This window comes from Dermacentor silvarum, chromosome 1 (genome assembly GCF_013339745.2).
Source record: "Dermacentor silvarum isolate Dsil-2018 chromosome 1, BIME_Dsil_1.4, whole genome shotgun sequence".
NCBI lineage: Eukaryota > Metazoa > Arthropoda > Arachnida > Ixodida > Ixodidae > Dermacentor > Dermacentor silvarum.
Genome location: NC_051154.1, coordinates 61,988,600 through 62,002,250, shown reverse-complemented (window position 1 = coordinate 62,002,250; position 13,651 = coordinate 61,988,600). Strand labels below are relative to the sequence as shown.

Genomic DNA, 13,651 nt, shown 5'->3' with positions numbered 1-13,651 from the left:
CATCAATATCGGTTCAGTCATCCGAGAGGGAGTGACTTTGGCGTACCGCAACTGCACTACGAGGCTAATTGTTAACAAATTGCTGGAGGCCCCCATAAACGTACGACGTTCGGTGCGCCAGGGTTGCCCCCTCAGCCCTGTATTGTTTGACATCTATATAGAAGCGCTATGTCTTAATATAATACAGAACGATGCAATCCATGGATTCAATCTACAGGCGACCGAGGTTAAATTGCTCGCCTATGCAGATGATGTCACGGTTCTTTGCAGGGACAAGGAAAGTATTACCAGAACAGTCGAAGGAGTGAAGCGCTTCAGTGAGGTAACCGGAAGTGGGGTAAACGGAGTAAGTGCCTGGGATTTTGGCACGGAGAATGGCCTTCGACCCCAGACACATTCGCCAACGTGGCTTGGGTTACGACGCCACCGAGGTACTTGGGGGTGCCGCTGGAATTTTATAAAGACACTGATCCGTACTGGCGAGCGCAGGCGCAAGAGACGCGAGAAAAAGCGGACAGATGGAAACGCGCTATCAGTCTTCGTAAGAGCTACGGTGTGCAATCTTTTTTTGATCAGCAAGTTGTGGTACGTAATGAAAGTGCTGCATTGTTCCCGAGTAAATGTGCAGAAGCTGCACCGCGTTTTTGCGGTCTTTGTTTGGGCGTCCAGTTGGGAGAGGTGCAGCCGCGCGAACTTGTTTCGGCAGGTGAAGGCCGGTGGTTTAGGACTGGGACATTTGTTTGTGCGACAGATTGTAAACAGGTTTTTATTTTTCCGAGATATTAGAGACCCATTCCTGCGTATGGTGTGTCAACAAAGGCTCGGGGGTGCATTGCCTAATTTTGTGGTGACGACGCAATATGTTTCAGGTGGCGTTCGTGGTTTCTTCAGAGAAATTGTTGTAAGTCTCAAATTTTTAAACACACGTTTTTCGATGGAGTGTTTGAGTAGCGTTAAAAGGACAAAAGTGTACAAGGATGTTTGTGGCGTGGTGTTTCCCGTGCCCTTGTACAGGGCCGTATACTCTGGAGGCCCAGGTGGAAATGTTTTAAAGAGAGTTAAAAAAATGCCGGTGTCGCCGGGAACCAAATTTTTTCATGTTACACACTGGAACTTTAACTGTTAAGTCTTTTCTAGAGGAAAGGGGTTTATTTCTACCTTGGGGTTCCCACTGCCTCATATGCAAGCAGCTTGAGACAATAGATCATGTTTTTCTTCACTGCTGGGAAGGGGTATATTTTTGGGATGTGCTACAAAGAACCATTAAAAAAGAATTACCGCTCGACTCTTACGGGATCAGGTACCTGCCAACAGATAATGAGGATGGTTTTCCGTTTGACCAGATTATGCTGATGGGCCTCCACAGTTTATGACGCTCCCGAATGGCTGGCTATTTTTGTGACCCAGACGCAAGATCAGCACACATGTATTTCCGCGAAAGTGTGCACAGGTTTCTGGAGATGTTGAAAGCACAAACAGATGTTCCTGAGTGGCTGTCAAGGCTGGAGCCTTTGGTAGTGCTCAAGGAATTTTAAAATGACAGCACCTGGCCGCCGTGGCAATTTGACCACTTGGGCGATCTGGCGTACTGTCTATTGTTGTGTGTTCATTCGTTGTACTGTGTCGAAGCCCGGCAATAAAGAAGAGAAAAAAAAGCAAGCGTGGCCAAGTGGTTACGGCGCTCGCTTGGGGGCCAGGGGGTACGCGAGTTCCAATCCCGCCTCGGCAAGAAAGTTTATTTTCTTTTGTTTCTTGATACGCACCACAAATTACGGCTGGCTTAAACAGCTTCACTGTAAAATGATCACCCCGTATAACATGTGCACTATTACGAGCACCTAGTCCTGCATTTTTACTTGTACCAAGTACAATGTGAAATTAAAGCCTCTTTTTTGTTTTTGTTACGTTTTTCTCGAATTTGCGATTTTTTTTCTGGAGAAGCAGTTCAAATGTTTGGTGAGAAAATGTACATATCGAGTTATACTATATAAACGGTGGATGCATAAAATGTGATTGGGAGTAGAGTACCTGCCAGGAGAAAATATGTTTGAATATAAATTTGTAAATATGTACTTGCTGAGGAATAGCGAAATAACCGCAAGTCACAAGACACATGGGGGCGCGCGCACGCGCACATATACTCACGCAACTATCGTAGAACTATTACATTATCATCATCATCATCATCATTATCATCCAATTTTATGTCCATTGCAGGACGAAAACCTCTCCAGGCTATCTCCAATTACCCCTGTCTTGCGGACTGCTGGCCGCCGCGGTGGCTTAGCGGCTATGGTGTTTAGCACGAGGTCGCGGGATCAAATGCTTAGCACGAGGTCGCGGGATCAAATTCCGGCCGTGGCGGCTCCATTTCGATGGGGGCGAAATGCAAAAACGCCCGTGTCCCGTGCACTGGGGGCACGTTAAAGATCCCCTGGTGGTCAAAATTAATCCGACGTCCCCCACTATGGTGTGCCTGAATCAAAGCGTGGTTTGGGCACGTAAAACTCCAATATTCAAATTCCATGCTATGCGGTAGCTGATTCGAACTTGCGCCTGCGAATTTCCTAATTTCATAACCCCACCTAGTTTTCTGCCGTCCTCGGCAACTATTGCATACCAATAACCATTGAAGCCGTAGAAAAAAACAAGAAAAAAACAAACAACTCTGCCAGGTCCTCTCAGCTCAGAAAGGAGTACGAATATACGGTGTGCATTACCGTTGATAAGCTGTTGATCAGGATAGCATTTCGCCTTGACGATGGTTTAACGATAGTCTAACGAAACTTTCTTAACGATGGTTTAACTTCACACGCAGACCAGAAGCAGTAGAAAACTTAGCACAGTATGCAGAGACCGACAAGCAACATATTGTTGTTTTTAAAAAAGATCACAGCGACTTCTTCAGCGACATTGCCGAAGCTGATTTCGCCTTCTTCAGGAACTTGTCTGTATAAACTTACTCGAATCAATGAAGTAGCCTCCTGACACATGGCATCTTCCGCAGCCAGAAGAATGAACTTTTTGCGTGAATTTTTTTTTTTTTTTACAACTTCGCACCGGCCCATCTTTCAGCGCCTTTAAAACGTTTTCTCACGAATTGAATTTATTTTTCGTAAAACATGACGTAACATTCGTAAAATCGTAGAACGGGCTCAAATTCGGAAACTTCACGAAACATTGGAGAGACTTGGCAGGCACTCTTACAACTCTTTCCCTCAAACGCACGCACGCACGCACGCACGCACGCACACACACACACGCACACGCACACACACACACACGCACGCACGCGTTTCCTCGGTGAAAATTCAGTCGTTGGTCGCATCATGAATAGTTGTTTTGCAAGAAAAGAACGTGGAGGGAACGCTAAATGTGACGCACTCAGCTTGGACTATATTTGCTTGATATTTGCAGTGTCTGAGGCCCGTTTGGCGCGGAATAATTCACGCACATATGAACATCGCTTTATGTCAGGTCCTGTGGGTACGTGATGAATGTGCAATGTACTGTCAACGTATATTCGGATCAGCTGACTTTCGCGCATGCAGTTCACCACCAGTGTAACGTGGAATCGGCGAACATTCTAGCCAGATGTGCCGCATTGTCGACGTATAGCACCTACAGTGCTGAATCTCCGCTTAGGCGTACATTTTCATCACGGCGCGCGGTCGAAAGGTTTTAGCCGCGAAGCTTCTCAGCGTCAGCGAAAGGAAGTGGCAGCGAGAGTCATCGAGATGAGCTGGTCAAGTCATAGGGCGGCAGCCGCTAAAACGGGAAGGCCGCCGGGAAGAAGGAAGCCACGCAGGGGCAGGATCAACAATCGGGGCACGCCGCTCGCGAAGCGCCCGAGAGAGAGGACCGGGGGGTGGGTCGGTTGCACCGGCGAAGAAAGCGTGCGGGCATCTCGAGGAAAGCGTTGCGTTCCAGAGCAGGCGCTCGTAAAAAATGTGCTCCCGACCTCACGCAGGCGTCAGGTGACGAAGCGCAGACGCGGCGGCGGCCCGCAGTCTCGGCCGTCGCCGGAGCTCCTCGCCTGATAACGGCCGCCCGCGCGCAGGAGAGCTCCGCGTCACGCATATCGCCCGAACCGAGGCTGCGCCGCGGACGAGAAAAGCTTCGCAGTCTATGTGTGGCCTCGCTTCGTGCGTCAGACAGTGGGCTTTGTACACGCGGGGCTTGACTGCGGCAGACTTTTTTTTTTTTTTTGTCAGTTCATTATTTGACGCGCGGTTTTGAGCTAGGGCGCTTGTCACATTGCGTTCCTAAAAGGTCTTATTTCTCGGAGACACACATATATTCCTTATCGTACGATGCCGTAGATAAAGATACTGCCGTGCAATAAGGCTGTTCGTAAACCTCATCGACGCTCTGCGTGAAAAAGAAGCTGAAAATGCGATACTCATTGACAGGCTAAGAAAATGTGTGGTTTTAGAATTAGGTATTGCCAGCAGTCCGAGACAAAAAAGGGGGCAGCAGGACACTTTTTTTTTCTCTCTCGAAGATTATGAGGTTAGTGGTGGTTGATTACTCACAACAGTCACAAACGAGGCAAAATAATTTTTTAACATCGCATTTCAATAATGAGGTTGCACATCCCACATATACGTTAGAGCCCGTACTATACACATAGTGAACGAGTTCCGGATTCATTTCGGTCATCCGGGGTCCTTAATATGAACCAATGTGTCAGCACAAATGCGTTTTCGAATGTTGTCTCCATCTAAACGGTGTCGCCGCGGCAGGTATAACTGAGCCCTTAACAGCAAAACGAACCAGCCAGCGTCACCTTTGACTTGTGCGTCGTGTAGTTTTCAGTCTCGTGATGCATAATTTACAGTCGCCAAAATCGGACAGTATACGCAGGAAAACTTACGCAAGACGGCTTGCATCATTTGCAGCTTTGAAACTTGATCGAAACAGCATCCAATATTAATTCAAAATGGAAATTGCGCTTAAAAATTAAATTATGGGATTTTTTTGCCAGAACTAGTATCTGATTATGAGGCACGCCGTAGTGGGGGACTCCGGAATAATTTGCACCGCCTGTAGGGTTTTTTAACGTGCACCTAAATCTAAGTACACGGGTTTTTTCGCATTTCGCCCCCATCAAAATGCGGCTGCCGTAACCGGGATTTGATCCCGCGATCTCGCGCTTAGCCAAACACCATAGCCGCTAAGCAACCACGGCGGGTCCACATGTGCTTGTCTACAGTATTTAGTCACCCGCGTAACCAACCAATTGTCAATTCCTCTCTTCCTTACCGCTACAGTTCGTATGGATTTGATTGTCGGCACATTTTTATTTGCTTAGTTCAACGCAATTATTATGAAAAATATCGACAGCGAAGGGCATTTGTCTGTGGTCACCAATGGATGGCGTGGTATTCGTGCCGCCTGGTTGCTTGCTGCGTGTACCGCATGTACAGTCTGTTTCACACTTAGGGGAAAACTCGGAGCACCTCGCAAGGCCTCAGAGTTTTCCCCTAAGTGTGAAACAGACTGTACCTCTTTTCAGTCATGGTCTCTTGTACGCAGCACTTTAATCTAGTGGCCTCAATGCGCAAAACTCGAAATTCAGGTAGTGAAATTTTCGAATTCTAAATAGACGGCAGATGGGAGTGACGGCGAATGAGTTACCTACCGGCAGCGCCCCTGTATTGCGTAAATATATGCTGCGAAAGTCGCATACGTGTCCCTAAGGTGTACCTATCAATGCGTTGACCGACGCGTCCACTTTGGTTGCGTATTGAAGGCAGTGTGCGTAGTATTTCATATTTAGGCTTCAGCGCTGATTTAGTGTTGCTGGCTGAGAACGGGATTCACTGTCCACTCAGAATAATCAGACAAACGAGGTAGTCTGGGACGCCCTTTGAGTTCGGACTGTCGCTGAAGGTCGCCGGACCGCGCAGTGAATTCTGGCGAGTGGACTGTAACGCCAGATGATTGCACTTTCTCCACTTCCAGCTATCCTGTCGATCAAAGTGCATTCATTCTTTCATCTCCCTTGAACATTTTTGTCGCTGTACTTCCAAAACTACGTTTTGAAAGTGATTAAACATGATGCTACCCGTTATAACACCAACCATGCTCAGATCCAGCTATTATATACCACGATTCCCAGCCGTGGCGTGGTTCGAGTGTACTTATAACCGTGGTGTCCACATGGTCGTTGCGTTGGTTCGCTGCTGTGAGCCCCGGAAAAAACTCTGCTGTGAAGTGTTCACGGCGATACCCCGTTCAATAGTAGGTACCTTTATGCCAGACGCGATCACAAAAGCTTACCTTGCCGTTTGATGTGACGCCTCGGTGTTGTGCAGTGCTGTGGTGATTTGAGGGAATTTCGCAGGCACACCTGTTGATGTTTTCAGACTCAAGTGCGTCAAGCTATAGTGGAACTTAGTAAAAGAGAAGTTGGACAGGCGTTAACTAACAGGGAGGGCGCGCAGATGGTGCTGTAACTTGGATGCTGGGCGTTGCTCAATTTTATCGCCACGCGAGTTTCAGCTCGCGTTGCTTCAGTTAAGTTGTGCGCGAATCTTTGCCCACCTGACCCGCTTTTGACCTGGAGTGCCGGCTTCTGTGCTTTTATAAGTTCTTAGGAAAACGTTTCCGCATAGAATTTCTAATCTAAAAGAAGCATAGTCAGATTTGAAATCCTCGCATATACGCATCACTACCACGCGTTTAGGAGTTTATTTCCTGGTTTATTTTCAGACTGCCTTATTTCAAGGTGGGGGGGGGGGATATTTTCAATCTCCCCACAACGTGTTTTTTTCCTTTGTGTTACACAGGAGCATCTGACATCGAGCTTCTTCCCGCCTCCTCTGCAGTCCTTCCTCCATGCATATGAGATTCCGATGTGGTCCGCGGTGTGTAGTGGCATGGTGAGAATGATGCACCAGAGTGGGGCTTTCTCTTAAACGGGCACTAAGGAGGAACACCAAGTTAATTTAGCCTGCTGAAGTATTTTTCCAAAACTTAGGGCGCTATTACATAAAGCTATTCCAATCTGTTTCTATTCCATTTCTGCCACGTACTAGCCCTCTACGATTGCTCAAGAATTTTTCAGGCCACCCCCACTTCGCCTGTCTGTCACGCAAAGTCACGAAAACCGCGAAAGCTACCCATCTCATGTGACGTTATGCAATGATTATTCATAAATAAATAGAAAAAAAGAAAAAAAAAGTTTACTATTTTACGCCTTTTTCGCCATGCGGCCTAAGCTAATTTTTTTCGGGCTGCGCCTACTTTACCTGTCTGTCACGCGACATCACAAAACCGCGATAACTCACCACGTCAAAGTTACGTGCACGTGCCAAAGATGCATTAATATGACGAACAAAACTGAACAAAACTGAAAACTGAATAGCCGCAGACTGTTGTGTTCCGAAATGAATAAAAGCTGTCTACCGATCGCTCTGGCACTGGCTACTCGGAGCTGCCGGGAAGAATTGATTTCTCTGCTTATCATAAATTTGTTTCGGTAGCAATTTAACGTTGTCGGGCCCTTTCGCCAAGTATACGACATAGCTCTGCCAATTCGTCGTCGCTGCGGATGCGATTTAGCGGTATATATAACCTTCGGATGGGGTGGGGGGTTGCGCGCTACCGAGATCGCTGAGCTACTAGACCAATCGCTAAGCTAGCGGACCAATCGTAGACGCTGGCGCCCTCTCCCCTTGGGATCCCTCCTCGCCTCTTGTCGGTCAATTAGATAAGAAAAATGTGTCAAGATAGGCAATGCTATTTGCTTTCAAACCAAAGTGACCTCCTGTAAACGAGGAGAGCGTTTGATTTGGCTGTTCAAACAGTTCTGCTTGTCACCGCCTAGTGTTTGCGTCGGTGGTTACGTAAATTTGAACGTCAGGAGATTGGAATAAAGTCAGATTGGAATAATTTACCGTTATACGGCTTTTATTTTGCGTTTATTTTTGTTAGTTATTAGCGGATAAAATAAAAGGCAATGTTTACATTTTTCAGTTTCGCTCTCGAGCCACAGTTCCGGCACGTTAGTATGACGCTACGGGTTTTAAATTATTTTCGCATGTTTTTGTTCCGGAAACGTTCTTAAAACTCACTATGTAGATTATCCCTATTCTCTTAGAATGCAATGTCATCCTCTTTTATCGATGAATTATAAACTAGACCCGAGCCGACGCTGCCAAAATCTCATGACGTCACGAGGAGCTAGCCCGAGAACTTCAAGCCCGTCTAGCGTTATCGCATCGTTTATGGCGTACCAAGATTCCATGCTAACAGTATAACTGACGCCTATGATATTACAGGAGTGCAATTTGTCAACCAAGCTTAACTTTATACTCCCTCTTAAGTGTCTCTTTAAGATGCGGAATTTGGTATACCAACAACGTGTGAAAGTTCTTGCTGAAACAAATGTGCCCCTTAACAGCTGCATAAGTAAGTAGCTCAAAGTCAGATATTTCATTCGTGGGTGGCTCTGTGGCCGCTTCACTGACAATATCAAGCAGGTTGGTGCTCTTGGAATACTTATGTTACAGGTTATCGGGGCGTTTGCGGCTGCACACTTGTGCGAAATAAAGAAAGTGTGTTAGGATTTCTGATCACTTTATTACAGCCAAGTCATCAAGCGATTGTTCGCGACAAAAAATAAAAATAAACGAAGCTTTTCATGATGCAACATGATTCACTCAGTCTTTGCTTAGACTCCAGGACTTGACATATAATAATTCACAAAATGCCACGTTGCACATGGTCACACTCACGCAGTGCTCTGGTCAGGTCCATGAGGGACGAAACGCGAATGAATGCATAAAGTCTATATACGAAATGATAATTATAATAGAAAGCGTTGGATCTCTGCTTTCATAGCTATCCGATGGCATAAATACTAACGGAAGCGCGCTGAAGATGTTGGTTTCAATACGCCAGCAACACAACACAGTTTTTATTGATTGTTTAACGTGGTTGGTTTATTAGCGCATCTTTAAAGAAGCTACCAGAAATCTTTGCGGCACACGTAAACATATACCGCTCTTTCAAAATGCATTCAGAAAAAAGAAAGACACAAAGCAGTTTCAAAAATAAACGCAACACTAAACATTCACCGGAGCTAACAGATTTAAGAACACACACACACACACCAGTGCTTCCTTAAATAAACAACCATTGCAGTATACTAACATCTTCGAGCCACTTGACAAGAAATGGAGGTTGCCAGGTATGTGCTACCCTCAAAATATACACCATTCATTTTTGGCTGCGTGAAGCTTTAAAAGCCGTCTAACACGTTCTGTTAAGCGTCCGTGCGCACGCAGCACAGTCAGGCAGCAATGCGAAACAAGGAGCCCACTTACTTTTCGTTCACTTGCACGGAAGCAGGCGAATGCCTAGCTTTTTTTTCATACATTATGCAGGTCTGTGCAATCACAGTGCAGTGCAAAAGGGTATGGCGAAATTCGCAGCAGAACAAAAGAAAAAGAAAAAATATATAACAGTTGGACCATGTTTAGTGCTTTTTTTTTTTTTCGGGGGGGGGGGGGGTGTACGAGACATCTCTTGGCCACAAATGGACATTCATGCCTCAATTAATACTATAACATGTTTCATTTTGAATATAACAAGGGGGGGGGGGGGGTGAGCGATGTTCGATTGCTAGTAAAATTATTCCAACTCCCCAGCGTGCGATTACAGAAAAATGAAAAAAAGAGAAGGAGTGCACAGCGTTTGCAGCTTGGGAAATAGAAATTGACGGTGACAAGGTGCGCACATTTCGGAGGTGTGCTTTTTTTTAAAATTATACTATATGACACAGAAAACGTGTTGAGGACATTGGCTTCAATACCCGAGCAGCTCAACACCTTTGATAATTCTCTTGCCGTCTCCTCCACACTGCAGCAGTCTGCCCTAGGCCGACGTCTCAGCCTCTGCGTCTCCAGCCAAACATATATGACGGCTGTAATTGTAAAGGCACTTACGTAAGGCTATCCTCACATGTGTTTCCTTTTAAAGGAACTGTACAAAGTGTAGCGTCAGTGCTATAGCTCCTCGATGAAGCCTCGCCATTTGTGCGTCCGAGTCGACCAGTCGTGTTAGTCAGAACTGCCGACTCAATAGAAGCCTCCAAAATTAAAGAATTTCGTAATTTTGGCTTTTTTTTTTGAAGGGAAAGAGGATAGTAAAGGGGGAGTAGGTGTGTTGTCATGTGGAAACAGTGAGAATTTTGTTATTTTCAGAAAACTTCTCGCTTCTTAGTTCTGACCAACTCAGTTATACAAGTAAATACAGTCGATGACATATTACGCGGTTATAAAGGGAATCAAAGCATGTGTTTCGCTGCTAGTATTATGCTTCTTACCAAAAGTGTAACGAAAACTGAAAGCCACGGTTCAACTGCAAATTTCTGTTTACCTCGACATCTTAAGTCTCGGTCGACTCTTTCGTATTTGCAAAATTTCTGTGGGAATACTTTTTTTTTAAATTGGATACCTTTTGATTTAGCAATCGTTTAAGCGACAGGGAAATAGCGATGGGAATAATATAGGGTTAAACATTTTTTTTCTGACTTGTCAGCCTTCTTGTCGGTGCCTACAGTGCCTTAAAACACGATTTACTGATCTAATAACCTCTTCGCACCGATTCTCATTGCGATGAGGTCAGCTCGAGCTCAATTCGTGATTTCAAACGACGTTGGACTTTTGGTTGCCTCAGTGTACTCACGGGCACAGTATTAACAGGAAATGAGCAACCTCTTACCGCAACCTGCAATTGGAGGGTTCCGAATAGCCACGATACTTCGTTTAAACTTCCCCGAATTATTTTACAAGTCTGGAAACACGCTGATCTTGTTCTTGATAGTGCAGTTAAACTACCGTTTTTTTTAAATTTGTGTTGGTGAATTGGTTAAACGTATAAATCGACTTTCTGAATAGTTTTGATAGGGAATAAATTTCACTTATATATTGTCTGTGAGCTCCGCGATGCAATAATTAATAAGGCTCTTTCAAGAATATGATGGTGTGCGGGCTCAAATTAGGTTAGAGAGGCTACAAATTTTGATTCTCAGCTTCCTGAATATAATGACTCACCCCCGCAGAAGAACAGCAATAATAATATTAAAAAATAGCCAGAATTGAACTGAACAGTAACATTTTGCGTGCCATAGGGGGCCGATTTTTGAGTTGTTTAGGCGTGTTGCTAGCAACTGAACTTAAAAACGCCTAGAGGCAACGACTGGTAGCGCGCGCGTTGAAAGTACTTCGGGTTGCGTTAGTATCTGGCACATTCCTTGCAGCTTAAAAAGAAAAAGGGTGACAATACTTTCTAAATTAAGAAATTAGCTAGCTAACAAGTTTGTTCTTGCCTTCTGCAATATCAAAATTCAATCTGTATTGGTAAATATATTAACTAACAACTGATAAATAACTAGTGGAATGTCAACCAAAGTGTTGTGGTTAAAAGTTAATTTTTTTTCTGTTGTGACCAAAACTAGCCAAAATGTTTATTTTAAAAACCTTCTATCGCGCCCTATTCGTTGGCGCTTTTTTTTCTGCCTTGCGTGAATTTACTTCTAGACTAGATGAGATGCAGCTGAATAATCGATTCCAGAAATAATAACATAGCCAAAATTCAGAAGAGTTCCATTACGGGCCGAATAAGAAGCTAGTGTGCAGAATAAAGCAGTCTGTTTCTACAACATGGGTATTAAATATCAGCAAAAATAATTGCCATTTAAATTCATGTGCGGACATGAACTAACGTTGAATCTGTTTTGAGGAGAGCCCAGACCCGTTGACTGCGCAGTCTGAAGCCTCGAGTTGCATGAAATAAAAGAACAGAACTGTCACCGTCAGAGAAATGTTTAGCAACCACCATTTGGTCTCGTTCCTGCCTTGAAATAAGGAAGCTCAGTGTCTGGTTATGACTAGTCATTGAGCTTTCATTTCATTACTGTTCTCAAATTACTGTTAGGATGTTCTATAGACTAACATTAGAACAGTAATTTTTTTATCGGTGTCTTAATACAATCTAGGTCGTCCTTTTATTTCCTTCGAAAGCTGGACGATGTTCTTATCGTGGTTAGCTTTTTAAAAGTCAGATTAGAATGTTTCAGCATAGTTTTTACCAGTCTAACGTAACCTCTCCCGTCGGGGCCATCTGCTTGCATTTTGCGTGCTACAAAAGCCGCGCCAGAAGTATAAGCAGCGAGGATAAGGGGATTGGGGACAGCACGCTATAGCTAGGTCGTAGCTGGCCGGTGGCCGGGATGGTATCTCGCTAATCGTACAGCGGTAGTGCTAATGCTGAAACATTATTTCAGTATTTCTCGCGCTGACTTCCAAGTAGAAGTTGCAGCACTGTGAATTTTATGCTCTAATTATCTGTGTCAAATCTGAAGTTTGCATGAACCAATGTATACCGCGCACAACAATGATTAAATATGCACTGTCTGTAAACAGTCCAAATTAAGGCATGCGCCTGTCGGCCACCTCTCATATGAAGTCGTGCTGCACTCTTTTGCTATAGCTGTGTGTAGCGCGAACACAGAACATGGGCGAGTGGAACAAGAGACGAACAACACTCGCAGAGACGGCTATGCTTTCTGTGCAATAACTAACAAAAAATTATTACCTGTTCTGTCCTGTTATGCATGGGTTGCTGTAGAAATACTGAGGTAAAGAGTGCCTCGGCTACTTCTTATCTGTATGTTATACAGCAAAAAATAAAATAAAAATAAAATAATGTGTAGGCACGTGAGCGAGCAATTGTTGTTTGTCATGCTGCACATTCTCTTATATGCATGCACCTCTCTTTTGATCCTTTTTATTTAGTGTTGGCTGCTCATATGGAGGATGATTACTTCCCAATAAGCTAGTAAAAAGTAGTGCTCGTATTCGTCCCTGAATTGATTCGTCCATGCTACATGTTCGTGCTACACACATCTATCGATCCACACCAACTTGCCCATTCGGGATGCTTGCTCCATTGCCAACTTGCGATTTCAGAGCCGACAATCTGCGAGTTTACAGCAAAGTACGAGAGAAGCGTCCGATAAAAGCGTCCAGAGGGGCGGGTGGGGTAGTGTGCGTACTATACACCACAATGTCGGGCTGTTCGGCCCGGTGCTGCTTTAGCTGCCTCAGAGGGTGTACTTGGACTCGTAGTAGAGTGGCTGGGGCAGCGCGGATGTCGGCGCACCGGGGCTCAGGCTGCCCAAGCTCGAGAGAGGTGTGGTTGGGAAAGGCGCTGTCGAGAAGACCTTGCGTTCGCACGGACTGCCACCGCTGTGCGAGAACCGCATGCCTGCGTGAGAGAAAGGGGCACGGTGAGCACTCGCCTGCCGCTTATTCTTGGTGAAAAAAAAAAGCACTTGTGAACGGTAAAGGAGAATTAAAAAAAATGATGGTAGGCTGATTTCAGAATGTATGAATATAGATGAAAGCAGAATTTGCTCCTGGGTTATGCTTGAGGACGCATATCCAGACCATTTGAGAGGGCCATGCTAAGGAGCACGACTATTCGAATGCGTGCCAGAGGCGATGAGGTAGCGCGCGATCTTGTGTTCTTTGTGTCTGTTTTATTTACGCTACAATAGTTTCACTAAGTATCAACCAAGTAGCTCAAGGACAAGTTATTTCGTGATTACATCAGCTTCGTTGCATTTGTTTGACAA

At 45.0% G+C, this 13,651-nt stretch overlaps 1 protein-coding gene across 1 annotated transcript in view; it reads right to left on the bottom strand.

The window, feature by feature from the left end:
* Positions 1 to 8,569: 8,569 nt before the first annotated feature.
* LOC119464295 (forkhead box protein F1) overlaps positions 8,570 to 13,651 on the bottom strand; it is a 56,200-nt gene continuing 51,118 nt past the window's right edge. The window contains exon 2 of the mRNA XM_037725206.2: positions 8,570 to 13,281. Coding sequence (XP_037581134.1) covers positions 13,118 to 13,281 — 164 coding nt within the window. The 3' untranslated portion in view covers positions 8,570 to 13,117. The remainder of the gene's footprint in view (positions 13,282 to 13,651) is intronic.